The 14,251-nt window shown below is 39.3% G+C and overlaps 1 protein-coding gene across 8 annotated transcripts in view; it reads left to right on the top strand.

Annotated features, from left to right (window-relative positions):
- Window positions 1–14,251, top strand: part of DEUP1 (deuterosome assembly protein 1) — a 126,996-nt gene that overhangs the window by 31,789 nt on the left and 80,956 nt on the right. For 6 of the 8 annotated variants that reach the window (XM_069565176.1, XM_069565175.1, XM_069565183.1 and 3 more), the window contains 3 exons: window positions 2,976–3,110; window positions 9,700–9,813; window positions 11,781–12,023. In XM_069565176.1, the coding sequence (XP_069421277.1) occupies window positions 2,976–3,110; window positions 9,700–9,813; window positions 11,781–12,023 (492 nt within the window). The remainder of the gene's footprint in view (window positions 1–2,975; window positions 3,111–9,699; window positions 9,814–11,780; window positions 12,024–14,251) is intronic. The other 2 variants (XM_069565177.1, XM_069565182.1) reach the window with 1 other exon arrangement.

Genomic DNA, 14,251 nt, shown 5'->3' with positions numbered 1-14,251 from the left:
ATTAAGATAGAGATGTCAGAAATGGGTCTTGGCAAAGCGAACTAAGATTCTAAACTTCACTTGAACTGGTAAAATGTCAATACCAGGAGACTGTAATAAGCTATGTATGTATAATCTTATACCTAGAGCAATAACTAAAAAAAGCTAAACAAATAAATACATTCAAAAATACTATAGATACATCAAAATGACATTCTAAAAAATGTTCGAAGAACCCAGAGGAAGATAGGAAAGCTAAAGCAGATAAACCAACAACTAGGCAACAAACATGAAACAAAGTCAGGCTTAAACGCTAATATAACAATAATTACATTAAATGAAGATGGTCTAAATATCCTAGTTAAGAGAGATTTGCGGAGTAAATAAAAGATATATCACTCAACTGTGTGCTTTGTTCTAGGAACTCACTTCAAATATAACTGCGTATGTAAGTTGAAAGTAAAAAGATAGAAAAAAATACAAAAAATATACCCTGCAAATACTAATCAAAAGAAAGCAGAAGTAGTCCAAAACTAATTCAGTGGAAAAGGAATAGTCTTTTCAACAAACAGTGACAGGACAATTGGATATCCACACGAAAAAGAACTAGATTGGGCCCTTACCTAAACCATAGACAAAAAATAACACGAAATGAATCAAAGACCTAAATGTAAAAACTAGATCTGTAAAACTCTTAGAAGAAAACATAGGAGTAAATCCTCATGGTTTTGGATTAGGGACAGTTTCTTAGATTTAGTACTAAAAGTACAAGAAAAATCAGATAAACTTGATTTCATCAAAATTTTAACAACCGTTGTGCTTCAAAACACACCAAAAACAACAACAACAAAAAGACAACTCACAAAGTGGGAGAAAACATTTGAAAATCATATATTTAATAAGGTACTCATATCTAGAATTTAAAAAAAACTGTTAGTCAGTAGTAAAAAGACAAATAACCAAGTTTTAAAATGGGCATAGGTATAAATAGGCATTTCTCCAAAGGAGATGTATAAATGGCAAAATAAGCATGTGAAAAAGTACTAAACATCATTAGTCATTAGGGAAATGCAAATCAAAACCATAATGAGATATCCCTTCACACCTGCTAATTGCTGTAGTCAAATGATGGCTAAAAGCAAGCATTGGTAAGGATATGGAGAAACTGGAGCCCTATACATCACCACTGAAAAGGGGAACATGGTGCAGCCACGTTGGAAAACTGTCTGGCAGTTCATTAAAAAGTTAAACTTACAGTTTCTACACTTCAGTTTCTAGTTTCACCTGTTCTACTCCTAGGTATATATAACCAAGAGAAATAAAAACCTACATCCATACAAAATCTTCTACACAAATGTTCATAGCAGCACTTCCCCATAATACTGAAAAAGTGGAAAAAATCTACATGTCCATCAACTGATGAATGAATAAACAAAGCATGGTATATCCATGGAATGAAGTATTGTTCCGCCATTAAAAGGAATGAAATATTGACCCAAGCTACAGCATGGATGAACCTTAAAAGCATTATGCTTTTAGGAAACCAGACACGAAGGATTGCATATTGTATGATTCCATTATATGAAATGATCAGAATAGGTAAATCTATAGAAACAGAGATTAGTTGTTACTAGGGCCTTGAAGAAGGAGGAACTGTGTGAAAGTGAAGTCGCTCAGTTGTGTCCGACTCTTTGCAACCCCATGGACTATAACCTACCACGCTCCTCCCTCCATGGGATTCTCCAGGCAAGAGTACTGGAGTGGGTTGCCATTTCCTTCTCCAGGGGATCTTCCTGACCCAGGGATCGAACCTGGGTCTCCTGCATTCCAGGCAGACTCGTTAAGCTCTGAGATGTGTAGTCACTGTTAATACATACAGGGTTTCTTTTGGAGACGATGAAAGTATTCTGAAATTAGATAGTGTGATGGTTACCCAACTGAATATCCTAAAAACCAATAAAGTAATACTCTAGATTTTATGGTAGGTAAATTATATCTCAATTTTAAAAACTGTGTGAAAAAGAAAAAGGAAGCAGAAATGACTACATTACTGTCAGATATAAAATAGACATAATTGTTCATAGCTTTCTTTGTAATAGTGAAAAACTGGAAACAACCAAAAATATCTCAATATGTGAATGGTCAAACAAACTGTGGTTACATCTATACCATGGTATAATACTGAGCAATACAAAGGAGTGAACTATTGATACATTGATCACATACTGTACTGACATCAATTTCCTGAGTCTGACACTGTACAAAATTCAATAAGATGTAAATATTGGGGGAAACTGGGTAGAGAGAACCCAGAATCTCTCTGTAATATCTTTGCAGCTTCTTGTACTTATTTCAAAAGAAAAAAGAAAAACAAATTTTGTAAAGTTATTTAGAAATTTCCTAACAGATGTTGACAGACCATGCTGATTTTAATCTATTATTTGAAGGCAGAACAAGAGAAAAAAATTACAGTCTAAGTTATAACAAGAATTACTGATAAGAGAAAGATTATATCAAGCTTTATATTTAATTTTATTTAAACTTACATCAACATAAGTATGTTAGTATTTTTTCTGTTAAGTCCTCCATTTCCTTAAAAGAAGTGTAAGTTGGTCATTTTATAGATTGAGTTACTGAAATTAAAATTGTGAACACAAGATGGCACTAAATAAAAGTAAGAAAAAAAACTTGGTTGTTTTAAATTGTGAGCTTTTCTATATATGGTTAAGATAAAACTGAACAAAACATTTTATCAAGTGAACTGTTGTTAAACTGTGCAGTCAATGAAGTTCCAAATTTACTTGAAAGCTGAATTGTGTTCAGCTTCAACAATTTAGTTTTAATAACTGGTTCTATCTTCTCTAATTGGAACATTTAAGCTTTACTTCATTTCCTAATCATGACTTAAATTTTGAAAGAGGTATGCAAGAGAACTATCATGAAATCAAGTTAGAAATAACCAATAGTAAAATGTTAGCATTCTCTATTATTCACAGTTTTCCAAACTAACTAATAGCTTTGAAAAACTGAGATTACACCAGATGAAACAAAATAAATTTCGACGAAAAGAAGTGCCACACCTCAGAGAAGAAATGCCCCTTGAACTGAACAGTTTGAACCAGAAATTAGAGGTAAGCTCTATTGTCTTAGTTTATCCCTGTATGTATTAAGATTGGTTTTTGTCGTTGTTGTTGAGGGCTATTTGTCTCCAGAATGCACAGTGGCGTGTACCACTGTGGTAACAAAGCACCATTAGCAACCTGCTTTCCATTGAAGATATTTTCTTAGTGCACCTTCCTTCAGGCACTTAGTGAATTAAAACATCACTTTGATTTATACATCTTTTATACATATCAGCGTTTTGGAGAGCAAAAAATTGTTCAAAGAAACTGCAGCTGTTGAGTGAAATTGAAGGACATCCCTGGGGTCAGTTAAAGTGAGTGTCTAATAAATCTTTTAATGGCTATTTAACTATAGGTACTTAAGTCCTGATGAGGACTCGTAGCAATTTTCAGAACACAGCTTGAAGTTTCAGGATCTTTTCTTTAAAGAGGTAGTTCACTCCAATACAGTGACCCTGTGTCACCCAGAACTCCTAAAATCTCAGTCCCTGAAAAGGTTAACCATGTCATAGAAACACTTATTTCAATCCCCTTAACTTTCTAACCTTGGAAAAAATAAATACGCTATTTTTCCTCCTTGTGCCCTTGTGCATTCCTGCTACTGGCCACGTAACAGCAGATAGAGTCTACTGTGGGTTCCTTTTCTAACCTTAGCTAAATTCCCACTGTGGCTTAATTATTGTTTTCTAATTGACCTCAAATTGACCCCTATCATGTTATTCCACTCATTTTTCCCCCTCCACTGTTCTCAAGCCCTAAACAATGGTTTCTCCCCACAGCCAGCCAGTGATTTCAGTTTTTTCTGCTTTGTTCATAGTTAATGGCTCTCTATGTCCCTGATAGCTCAGCTGGTAAAGAATCTGCCTGCAGTGCAGGAGACCCCAGTTCAGTTCCTGGGTCAGGAAGATCCACTGGAGAAGGGATAGGCTATCCACTCCAATATTCTTGGACTCCCTGGTGGCTCAGATGGTAAAGAATCAACCTGCAATGCAGGAGACCTGGGTTCAGTCCCTGGGTTGGGAAGATCCCCTGGAGAAGGGAAGAGCCACCCACTCCAGTATTTTGGCCTGGAGAATTCCATGGGCCTGCAGAGTCGGACACGACTGAGCAACTTTGACTTCACTGACTGTGCATCTTAATCACCCAGGTAGAAACCTCTTAGGAATCTTTGATCTGTTCCTTTCTTACTCCTATTCCAGCCCAGATTTGCCCCTTTTCTGTATCTAATGCCTCTTATCTCTGTCTTCCTCCTAACTGCCATTTCCTGTTTTATACTTCTTTATCTTTGTCATCTAACTCTTCAATTGACAGCCCTTCTCAAACTTTTCCTCCAAAATATTTTTCAGAGCAGGAAAAAAAAAAAAAAAAAACTGGAACCACAGCCCTAAAACTAGCCTATTGCAAGAATTTTGTTGAAACTGTTTGGTTTTAGTTTTTAAATTCCTGTAAATTTTATATTGTACTACATAAGGAATATACATTTTTTAAAATATAAAATTACTACCACTAAGTAAGGATGACCCTCTAGGAAAATGCCCTGTGTATAACTTCCTGCCTCTTGCAATGGTGTAACTAGACTGATTTTTAGAATATTCTGGTCTCACAGAAAATGCCCAAAGATTATGATATAATATACATAGGCTTTCACTGAAAATGCTGTTAAATCACTGACTCTTCATTTGATTGACTTCTCATGGGGATTAGTGGGAGAACTACTTTCATATAAATTGTTCAGTGTGCACATTTTACATTTAGAGATCTAAATATGTAAAATGTACCTCTGAAATTATAGGGAAAATTAGTAGCAAATATGTGATATATTTGTATTTATACAAAAATTGTTTAAGCATAATATGTCAATATAGTTTCATCTATATCATAAAGGAAACACTTCATGTACCTGTCTTTGTTTAGAGGCAGCTGAAAAATTAATGTGTAGGAGATGGACTGTTCTAGTTTTAGCCTACATCTAAGCATGTTTCTCCTTTGGGACAAACATTTAATACACTGATACAGTGTTTGAACAGTGGGAAACAGCTTGCTCCAGTGAAAGAACTTGACAGTTTACAACTTAAAATAGGGCCTGACTGTCTCTCTTATTTGCCCTGTGACCTTTGGACAAGCTGATGACCTCACGGAGATTACATTTTTCACCAATAAATGGGGGCTAAGATTATCTTATAAGTGACATTGTGGTTATGGAAGAGGAAAATATGTTTGTGTATGTGTGTTTAGATGCTCTCTGAAGCATCTGGGGTAAAAACACATGAGGTCTGAAAGTTGCCTTAAAATACTTCAGTGAAAAGGCAGAGATAAGATACAAATGGTCTGATTTGACAGGAGTTAAACTGGGTGAAGGGTACATGGGGGTTTGTTTTACTATCTGCTTTTATATAAGTAAGAAAATTTTCATAAGAAAAAGTTAAAACTATCTTACAAATGAAGGTTCATAGAGTCCCTGACCTGTAGTAATCACTAAAGAAATGTTCATCCTACCTTTCAAGATTTAGTAGAGGGACTAAAATATATATGTAACAATGTGACTTCTGCTATAAACTGATTTTAATGCCTCTGATCCACTCTCAACGACACGACTGAGCAACTGAACTGAACTGAACTGATAATCCACCTTGTATTGATTTGAAATGTTAACCTATTTTTTAAATTAGTTTTGTAAAATTGTCACTATTTCTGAAGACCTTGTTTTCATGTACCTTATTTAAAACTGTCAAATGTCAGAATCAAAGTCAGTTACTTTAAATGAACTGTCTCCATTTATCTTAATACATATAGTCTATTTATCAGGGTATTATTACACATTTAAAACAGAGTCTATCTATATTTCTCCAACTTTATTCAGTTCCTTTCAGTTCAGTTGCTCAGTCATGTCCAACTATTTGCGACCCCATGAATCACAGCATGCCAGGCCTCCCTGTCCATCACCAACTCCTGGAGTTCACTCAGACCCACGTCCATCAAGTCAGTGATGCCATCCAGCCATCTCATCCTCTGTCGTCCCCTTCTCCTGCCCCCAACCCCTCCCAACATTAGAGTCTTTTCCAATGAGTCAACTCTTCATATGAGGTGGCTGAAGTACTGGAGTTTCAGCTTCAGCATCATTCCCTCCAAAGAAATCCCAGGGGTAATCTCCTTCAGAATGGACTGGTTGGATCTCCTTGCAGTCCAAGGGACTCTTAAGAGTTTTCTCCAACACCACAGTTCAAAAGCATCAATTGTTCAGCACTCAGCTTTCTTTATAGTCCAACTCTCACATCCATACATGACCACAGGAAAAACCATAGCCTTGACTAGACAGACCTTTGTTGGCAAAGTAATGTCTCTGCTTTTGAATGTGCTATCTAGGTTGGTCATAGCTTTTCTTCCAAGGAGTGAGCGTCTTTCAATTTCATGGCTGCAGTCACCATCTGCAGTGATTTTGGAGCCCCAAAAATAAAGTCTGACACTGTTTCCGCTGTTTCCCCATCTATTTCCCATGAAGTGATGGGACCAGATGCCATGGTCTTTGTTTCCAACTTTATTATCACCACTCAATTTCAGGTCACTTCTAATTATTATAAAAGCCTACTAATTTAGTACTGAAGTCTTCCCTCAGTGATTATTTGGGAGCTTGTGGATTCATAAAATGAAGATTTCCCCTAAAATTCTTTAAAATCATTACTCTGTAAAAAATGTGAAATGCCGTATTCTCATTTTAAACAAGATATAGCTTTCATTCTCTCTATTAGTCTATTTATTTTCCTGCATGGCCAATCCAGTCATTTCAGCCATCTTTGAAATACCACCAATCTCTCAAAATAGTTCAAGTGAACTATTTTCCAATTTGATGTATTATTGGAAATGGCTGAGGTAATGGTGGCATCGTCTGAATGACTTTTTTGCAGCAGTGTTACTGTACTAATACTGTGCCGGTACGTTTCCCTACTTGATTATGTGCATGTGTGCCCAGTCGTGTCTGACTCTTTGTGACCCCAGGGACTGTAGCCCTCCAGGCTCCTCTCTCCATGGGATTCTCCAGGCAAGACTACTGGAGTAGGTTGCCAGCGCCCTCCTCCAGGGAATCTTCCTGACCTAGGGATCAAACCTGCATCTCCTGGGTCTCCTGTATCAGCAGGCAGATTCTCTACCACTGAGCCACCTGGGAAGCCCTCGGTCCTTTTATGTTTTTTTTCTTTCAAAAATTTGTTTCTTTTAAACATGTATTATTTTTAAATCCTCCTCTTTCCACAGTACCTGCTGGACACTAGATGCTTAATGCTACTGAACTGATGATTGGAAACATCAATATGTTCATGCCATGTATCTATATTCAGTAATATCTCATATGGACTCAGTAGCTATAGAGTTTTTTTCCAGCTGTGTTATTTTCTTTGCAAAATTTAGTGAGAAATGTTTACATTTCTGGAAATACTAATACTGTGCTTTTCTTTGTACATTCAAAAAATGTAAGTGGTGCCTGGCACTTTGTCAGCCACTGTGAGCTATACAAAAGTAGTGATATCTGTAGTATTTAGTCTTAAGTTGCTTACAGCCTGGACAGAAAGAGAAGATATAATGGCCAGCCGTAGGCAAAACAGAGAAAGTGAAAGTTGCTCAGTCGTGTCCAACTCTTTGCAACCCCATGGACCATACAGTCCATGGAATTCACCAGACAAGAATCCTGGAGTGGATAGCCGTTCCCTTCTCCAGGGGATCTTCCCAACCCAGGGACTGAACCCACGTCTCCCACATTGCAGGCTGATTCTTTACCAGCTGAGCCACCAGAGAAGCCTGAAGCTGTGAAGTTTTCTTCAGGGTCCCCAAAGCCACATCCCTTTGTCTTGTAAATCTGTGAACAGATAATCTTTCTCCATGAAGACACAACTTGAGCAAAAGCATGAAGAACTGAGTGTCACTTCTTTCCCAGCTCAGCCCAGTTGGTGCCGCCTAAGTAATGCTTATAATTATCCAAGCCAGGCTTCAGCAATACATGAACTGTGAGCTTCCAGATGTTCAAGCTGGTTTTAGAAAAGGCAGAGGAACCAGAGATCAAATTGCCAACATCTGCTGGATCATGGAAAAAGCAAGAGAGTTCCAGAAAAACATCTATTTCTGCTTTAGTGACTATGCCAAAATCTTTGATTGTGTGGATCATAATAAACTGTGGAAAATTCTTCAAGAGACGGGAATACCAGACCACCCGACCTGCCTCTTGAGAAACCTGTATGCAGGTCAGGAAGCAACAGTTAAAACTGAACATGGGACAACAGACTGGTTCCAAATAGGAAAAAGAGTACGTCAAGGCTATATATTGTCAGCCTGCTTATTTAACTTATATGCAGAGTACATCATGAGAAACGCTGGGCTGGAAGAAGCACAGGTTGGAATCAAGATTGCCGGGAGAAATATCAATAACCTCAGATACGCATATGACACCACCCTTATGGCAGAAAGTGAGGAAGAACTAAAGAGCCTGTTGATGAAAGTGAAAGAGGAGAGTGAAAAAGTTGGCTTAAAGCTCAACATTCAGAAAACAAAGATCATGGCATCCAGTCCCATCACTTCATGGCAAATAGATGGAGGAATCAGTGGAAACAGTGACAGACTTTATTTTGGGGGGCTCCTAAATCACTGCAGATGGTGATTGCAGCTATGAAATTAAAAGACGCTTACTCCTTGGAAGAAAAGTTATGACCAACCTAGACAGCATATTGAAAAAGCAGAGACATTACTTTGCCAACAAAGGTCGTCTAATCAAGGCTATGGTTTTTCCAGTGGTCACGTACGGATGTGAGAGTTGGACTATAAAGAAAGCTGAGTGCTGAAGAATTGATGCTTTTGAACTGTGGTGTTGGAGAAGACTCTTGAGAGTCCCTTGGACTGCAAGGAGATCCAACCAGTCCATTCTAAAGGAGATCAGTCCTGAATATTCATTGGAAGGACTGATGCTGAAGCTGAAACTCCAGTACTTTGGCCACCTGATGTGAATAGCTGACTCATTTGAAAAGACCCTGATGTTGGGAACGTTTGAGGGCAGGAGGAGAAGGGGATGACAGAGGATGAGATGGTTGGATGACATCACCAACTCAGTGGACGTGGGTTTGGGTGGACTCCAGGAGTTGGTGATGGACAGGGAGGCCTGGCGTGCTGTGGTTCATGGTGTTACAAAGAGTCGGACACGACTGAGCAACTGAACTGAAATGAAGGGAGGCCTGAGACGGTGCCTCCATTCTTGAGAACGGATTGCTCTTGGCTTCCCCTGAAAGCCACAGTGGACAAAGTCACTGAATTAGCCCAAGCCCCACCCCTTACACACAAGGTAGCAGGTTTGTTGACTGAGTATAAAGAAAGGAAAAAAAACCTTCTGGTGTCAGCTTAGGAAATAAAAGGAAGTAATGGTTGATGCAAAGAATTGTTTGAAACTCCATTATTAGTAACAAGTATTTGTTACAAGAAAAAATTTAACAAAATCCTTATTTTTTTAAAAAATGCAGATTAAGTTCCATACTTTTTTCTCAGAACAAAGGTGCAAATGAAAGGTCTTATTTGTTGTGTTTTAAAATGAATCATTTTTTAGCTTCTATTTCTTTCTCTATTAAAGGAATTTAGAGCAAAGTCAAGAGAATGGGACAAGCAAGAGATACTGTATCAGACTCATCTGGTTTCTTTAGATGCTCAACAAAAAATATTATCTGAGAAGTGTAATCAATTTCAGGTACATTTTCTAATACTGTCTAATACTAAATTAGAATAAATTAGAGGTTAAACACTGTTACTCTTTTCACCATTCAGCATGTAACCTTTCTACAGATAGAAATACCAAGCAATGGAAAATAACCAGAGTAGGTCCAACACTAGGTAGAGTTACAGGTGCGTGAAATATCCTTAATGACTTTTTATGTCCCAGAAGGTGGTGCTATTAAAAGTCTCCATTGTTATTATGTCATTATACAGCATGTTTTGCATGCCTGTGGGCAAGTCATTTAATTTAAAGAAGGCTTGGTCCCTGCCCCCTAGTACTTTACAGTCTAGACACAGAGATAATAAAGGTACAGGTCGACAAATAATTAATGACAAGTAAATGGAAAGAATTCAAATCCTTTTAGAGGTAACAGGAATAAGAGAAAAATCTGAACTGAGATAGTCAGAAAACATCCTCCAGCAGGGGTGGAACGGAGCGTGGACCTTGAGAAGGGAGGTATTTTGAGACAGGAGAGAATGTATTCAGGGTAGTGGAAATAACAAGAGCAAAGTCACTGAGGCATGAGAGCAGAAGGCGAGTTTGCGGAATGGTGGAGTGGGCCGGCTGGATGGAGGACGCCTGGGGCTGATGCGGGTGGTATGGAGCCGGAAGCTTACCTAGGGAGCTGGAAAGTTTATTCACGCCAGTAAGCCAAAATCACTGCAGATGGTGATTGCAGCCACTAAATTAAAAGATGCTTACTCCCTGAAAGGAAAGTTATGACCAACCTAGACAGCATAGTGAAAAGCAGAGACATTACTTTGCCAACAAAGATTCGTCTAGTCAAGGCTATGTTTTTTCCAATGGTCATGTATGGATGTGAGAGTTGGACTGTGAAGAAAACTGAGCGCCAAAGAATTGATGCTTTTGAACTGTAGTGTTGGAGAAGACTCTTGAGAGTCCCTTGGACTGCAAGGAGATCCAACCAGTCCATTCTGAAGATCAGCCCTGGGATTTCTTTGGAAGGAATGATGCTGAAGCTGAAACTCCAGTACTTTGACCACCTCATGCCAAGAGTTGACTTATTGGAAAAGACTCTGATGCTGGGAGGGATTGGGGGCAGGAGGAGAAGGGGACGACAGAGGATGAGATGGCTTGATGGCATCACTGACTCGATGGACATGAATCTGAGTGAACTCCGGGAGTTGGTGATGGACAGGGAGGCCTCAGTTCAGTTCAGTCTCTCAGTCGTGTCCGACTATTTGCGACCCCATGCATCGCAGCACGCCTAAATATTATCAAATGTCTTATAAAAAAAATTATAGCAGTTTACATTTCATGAACAGTCAAAGACTATTCCTGTCTTGCCAACATGGAATATCAGTCTTTTGATTTTTACCGACTTGAGATGCTGATAGTTATGTTGGCTTTATTTGCTTTATGTTTCTCTGGCTGCATGTGAGGTCGAGCATCTCTTCATGTGTTTCTTAGCCTTTTTCATTTCCTGTTCTGTGAATTGCCTGTGCACAAACTTTGCCCACTTTTCTTTTCTGATCTTTGTCTTTTTCTTATGATGTGTAGAAGTTTTTGTGCTTTGGGAATTACATGTGTTGTTATATGTGTTGACACCTTTTTTCTACAATCCAGATTTGTTTGTTTATTTTTGGTCATAGAGACATTTTCAACTATTACGTAATTAAATCCATACTTTTTTCCCCTTTTTCATATCTTCTGTATTTTATTTTTTGCTGAATAAGCATTTCCTACTCAAAGCCCTCTACCCTACTCTGCATCTTTGCTCTGAGATTATAGAAATATGACTTCTCTTTATGCCATCTGAAATTGAGGTTTTAGAATAAATAGAAGTCTGAATTATGAAGGACAGAGCTTCATTAATAATATATTTAAAGATTTTTTCCAAATTTTTTCTGTCACTCTTGAACTTTATATATAAGCTTAGATATTCCCCACTTCACTGACAGAGGTTTCAAATTTCTCAGAAACAGGCACAAAGTTACCACACTCAGCTAAATGGTAAGAAACAGAGCATAGAAGACAGCAGCCCTGAAATTCCGCGGCTGGTATGTGAACCGGATTCCACTTGTGAAACCAGTGAAAGAGATGAATTCATTATTGAAAAATTAAAGTCAGCTGTGAGTGAAATAGCGCTAAGCAGGAATAAGTTACAAGATGAAAATCAGAAGCTCTTACAAGAACTGAAAATGTACCAAAGACAGTGCCAGGTAAAGATTTATTTATTTTTCAACTGATACTGCCGTTGAGTTATACAAATGATGATTCAACAGGTATATGGATTAGAAAGCTAATTTTTTTATTACACATGTAAATTCAGTTCACATTTCCTCTTAATAAGTAATTCCTACTTGATGAGTGAATTTAGTGATCCTGTGAGTACTGTGCCCCGTTAGGTGCTCTTGGGATCTTCAGCAATGCAGTAGTGATGCGCAGTGGGACAGGGATCTCTCACAGACCTCTGTTCCTAAACGCCGTGGCTCTTTAGCCACTGCCCACCCTCTGAACCCAGTGTTCGTTCTCTGACCCTTGTGCCTCTGACTCTCAGGAAACCGTAAGGGTTTGACCCTCTAATCACCTCAGTGAAAGGCATGCAGATTGTTCCCTGTGATTTATCACTGTTAGGTTTATCATAGTGGTTTACCAAATAGTAGCCCAGAGTTTTGTTTTTTTAGGTGACTCCATATTAATAGATATGATCAATGGTTTTTCCAAGGATTAATTTTTTTAACTCAAATATATATATATATATATATATATATATTTGGTCTCTCTGTTGGAACCACTAAGAAGATTATGTAGCATTCGTTAAAATTCTTCATCACCAACTTCTTGCCTAAGTGTGTACTTGATATTCATGGCTGTCCCAGTCACTTGAGACGTTCAATGGTTTTCTCTCCCTGTCTCAATCAGACCTCCCTCCTGCAAATCTTCGGCCTCTTTCTACCGATTCCTCGATTCCTCGGTGTCAGCCCATTTCCGAGTCTCTCTTCCTCCCCAGGTGGTGATCGCGGCCCCAGGTCACCACCTGAGCACTTCTCTAAGATACTCCGCCTCAGGCTCTTCTTCCAGGGCCATTTCTCAGTGTTGGGTCAGCTGCCTCCCTCCTCCTGCCGTGCTGTGAGATGACACTCTGTGAGATGACACGTGGGCCTCATCCTTGCCCTTCTTTCTCTACATCCATCTTCTGTCAGAACACAGACTCCCAGCTTCTCCTGCCCTGTGGCTTTTCTCAGAGAAGCTCCCCACCCCTAACTCCAGCTCCATTGGAGGAGGGGGTGTTATTCTAATGCACGGGAGAAAGATGTGAACAAGCAAGCCAAGCTAAACCACGAATACTAAATGCTGAGGAACTCACACACTTTCTAGAAACAGAAAAGACACTGATGCTGTTTTCTCTGGCTTCTCTAGAAGGTGAATGAGACGAGCACCTCCTCTTCTGGTCTAGGGCTCGTCTGGTGTTCAGCTCACCGTCAGCTCCGCAGTGCCGGCAGAGCTGGGTTTGCGGTTCATGCAGTTCTCACGGGCTTCCCTTCACCTCGGGGCCTGCTTCCCCTTCATCTCCCAGGGTAGGAGCCACTGGTCACACCTCTGGCCCTGCATTAAAGGCAACTTATATTTACATCTTTGTAGCTGTCTTTGTCAGAGAAGGCAGTGGCACCCCACTTTAGTACTCTTGCCTGGAAAATCCCATGAATGGAGGAGCCTGTGGGCTATAGTCCATGAGGTCTCTAGGAGTCAGATATGACTGAGCGACTTCACTTTTACTTTTCACTTTCATGCACTGGAGGAGGAAATGGCAACCCACTCCAGTGTTCTTGCCTTGAGAATCCCAGGGATGGGGGAGCCTGATGGGCTGCCGTCTATGGGGTCGCACAGAGTTGGACATGACTGAAGTGACTTAGCAGCAGCAGCAGCAGCTGTCTTTGTACTGGTTGGATCCTGCACCAGGGACACAGTCGATAAATGAAATTGTTTTTCTGGGTATTACCTGAATATTCTTCCGTTGTTTCAGGTTATCCTGCTCAGACTGAGGACTTCTCTTTGCCCCTTGTTGAGGTCTTTTTGGCTCTGGTCCCTAGGAATCTGTTTTCTACTCCAACCTATTTTGTTCTGTTTTCATTGGTTTGCCTGAAACATATTTCTTCCATAGCTCTAGTTATGAAGCTTGGTTCTACCTTTTAGTGAGATCCTGATTCTTTAAGAACATTAATTCCTTTTACTCTCCCCTGAAAGAGTTCTTTTTGGACTTATCACAGCCCAAGAACATTGTCTTTTATAGATGCAGATTCGGCTTTTGGCTCTTGGCTCACATGTGGAATAGTAATCCCTATTCTTACCCAGTATTCTAGGAGGAGGTTCTGTTCCCCTTTCATGGCAGCGTGACTGACTTTCTCTGTAATGCTTTCCTTCATCAGCCCCACTTTCCTCCTTCTCA

The sequence above is a fragment of the Ovis canadensis genome, chromosome 21, assembly GCF_042477335.2.
Source record: "Ovis canadensis isolate MfBH-ARS-UI-01 breed Bighorn chromosome 21, ARS-UI_OviCan_v2, whole genome shotgun sequence".
NCBI lineage: Eukaryota > Metazoa > Chordata > Mammalia > Artiodactyla > Bovidae > Ovis > Ovis canadensis.
The sequence above is the reverse complement of the archived record's forward strand: the minus strand, read 5'-3'. Positions and strand labels throughout refer to the sequence as shown.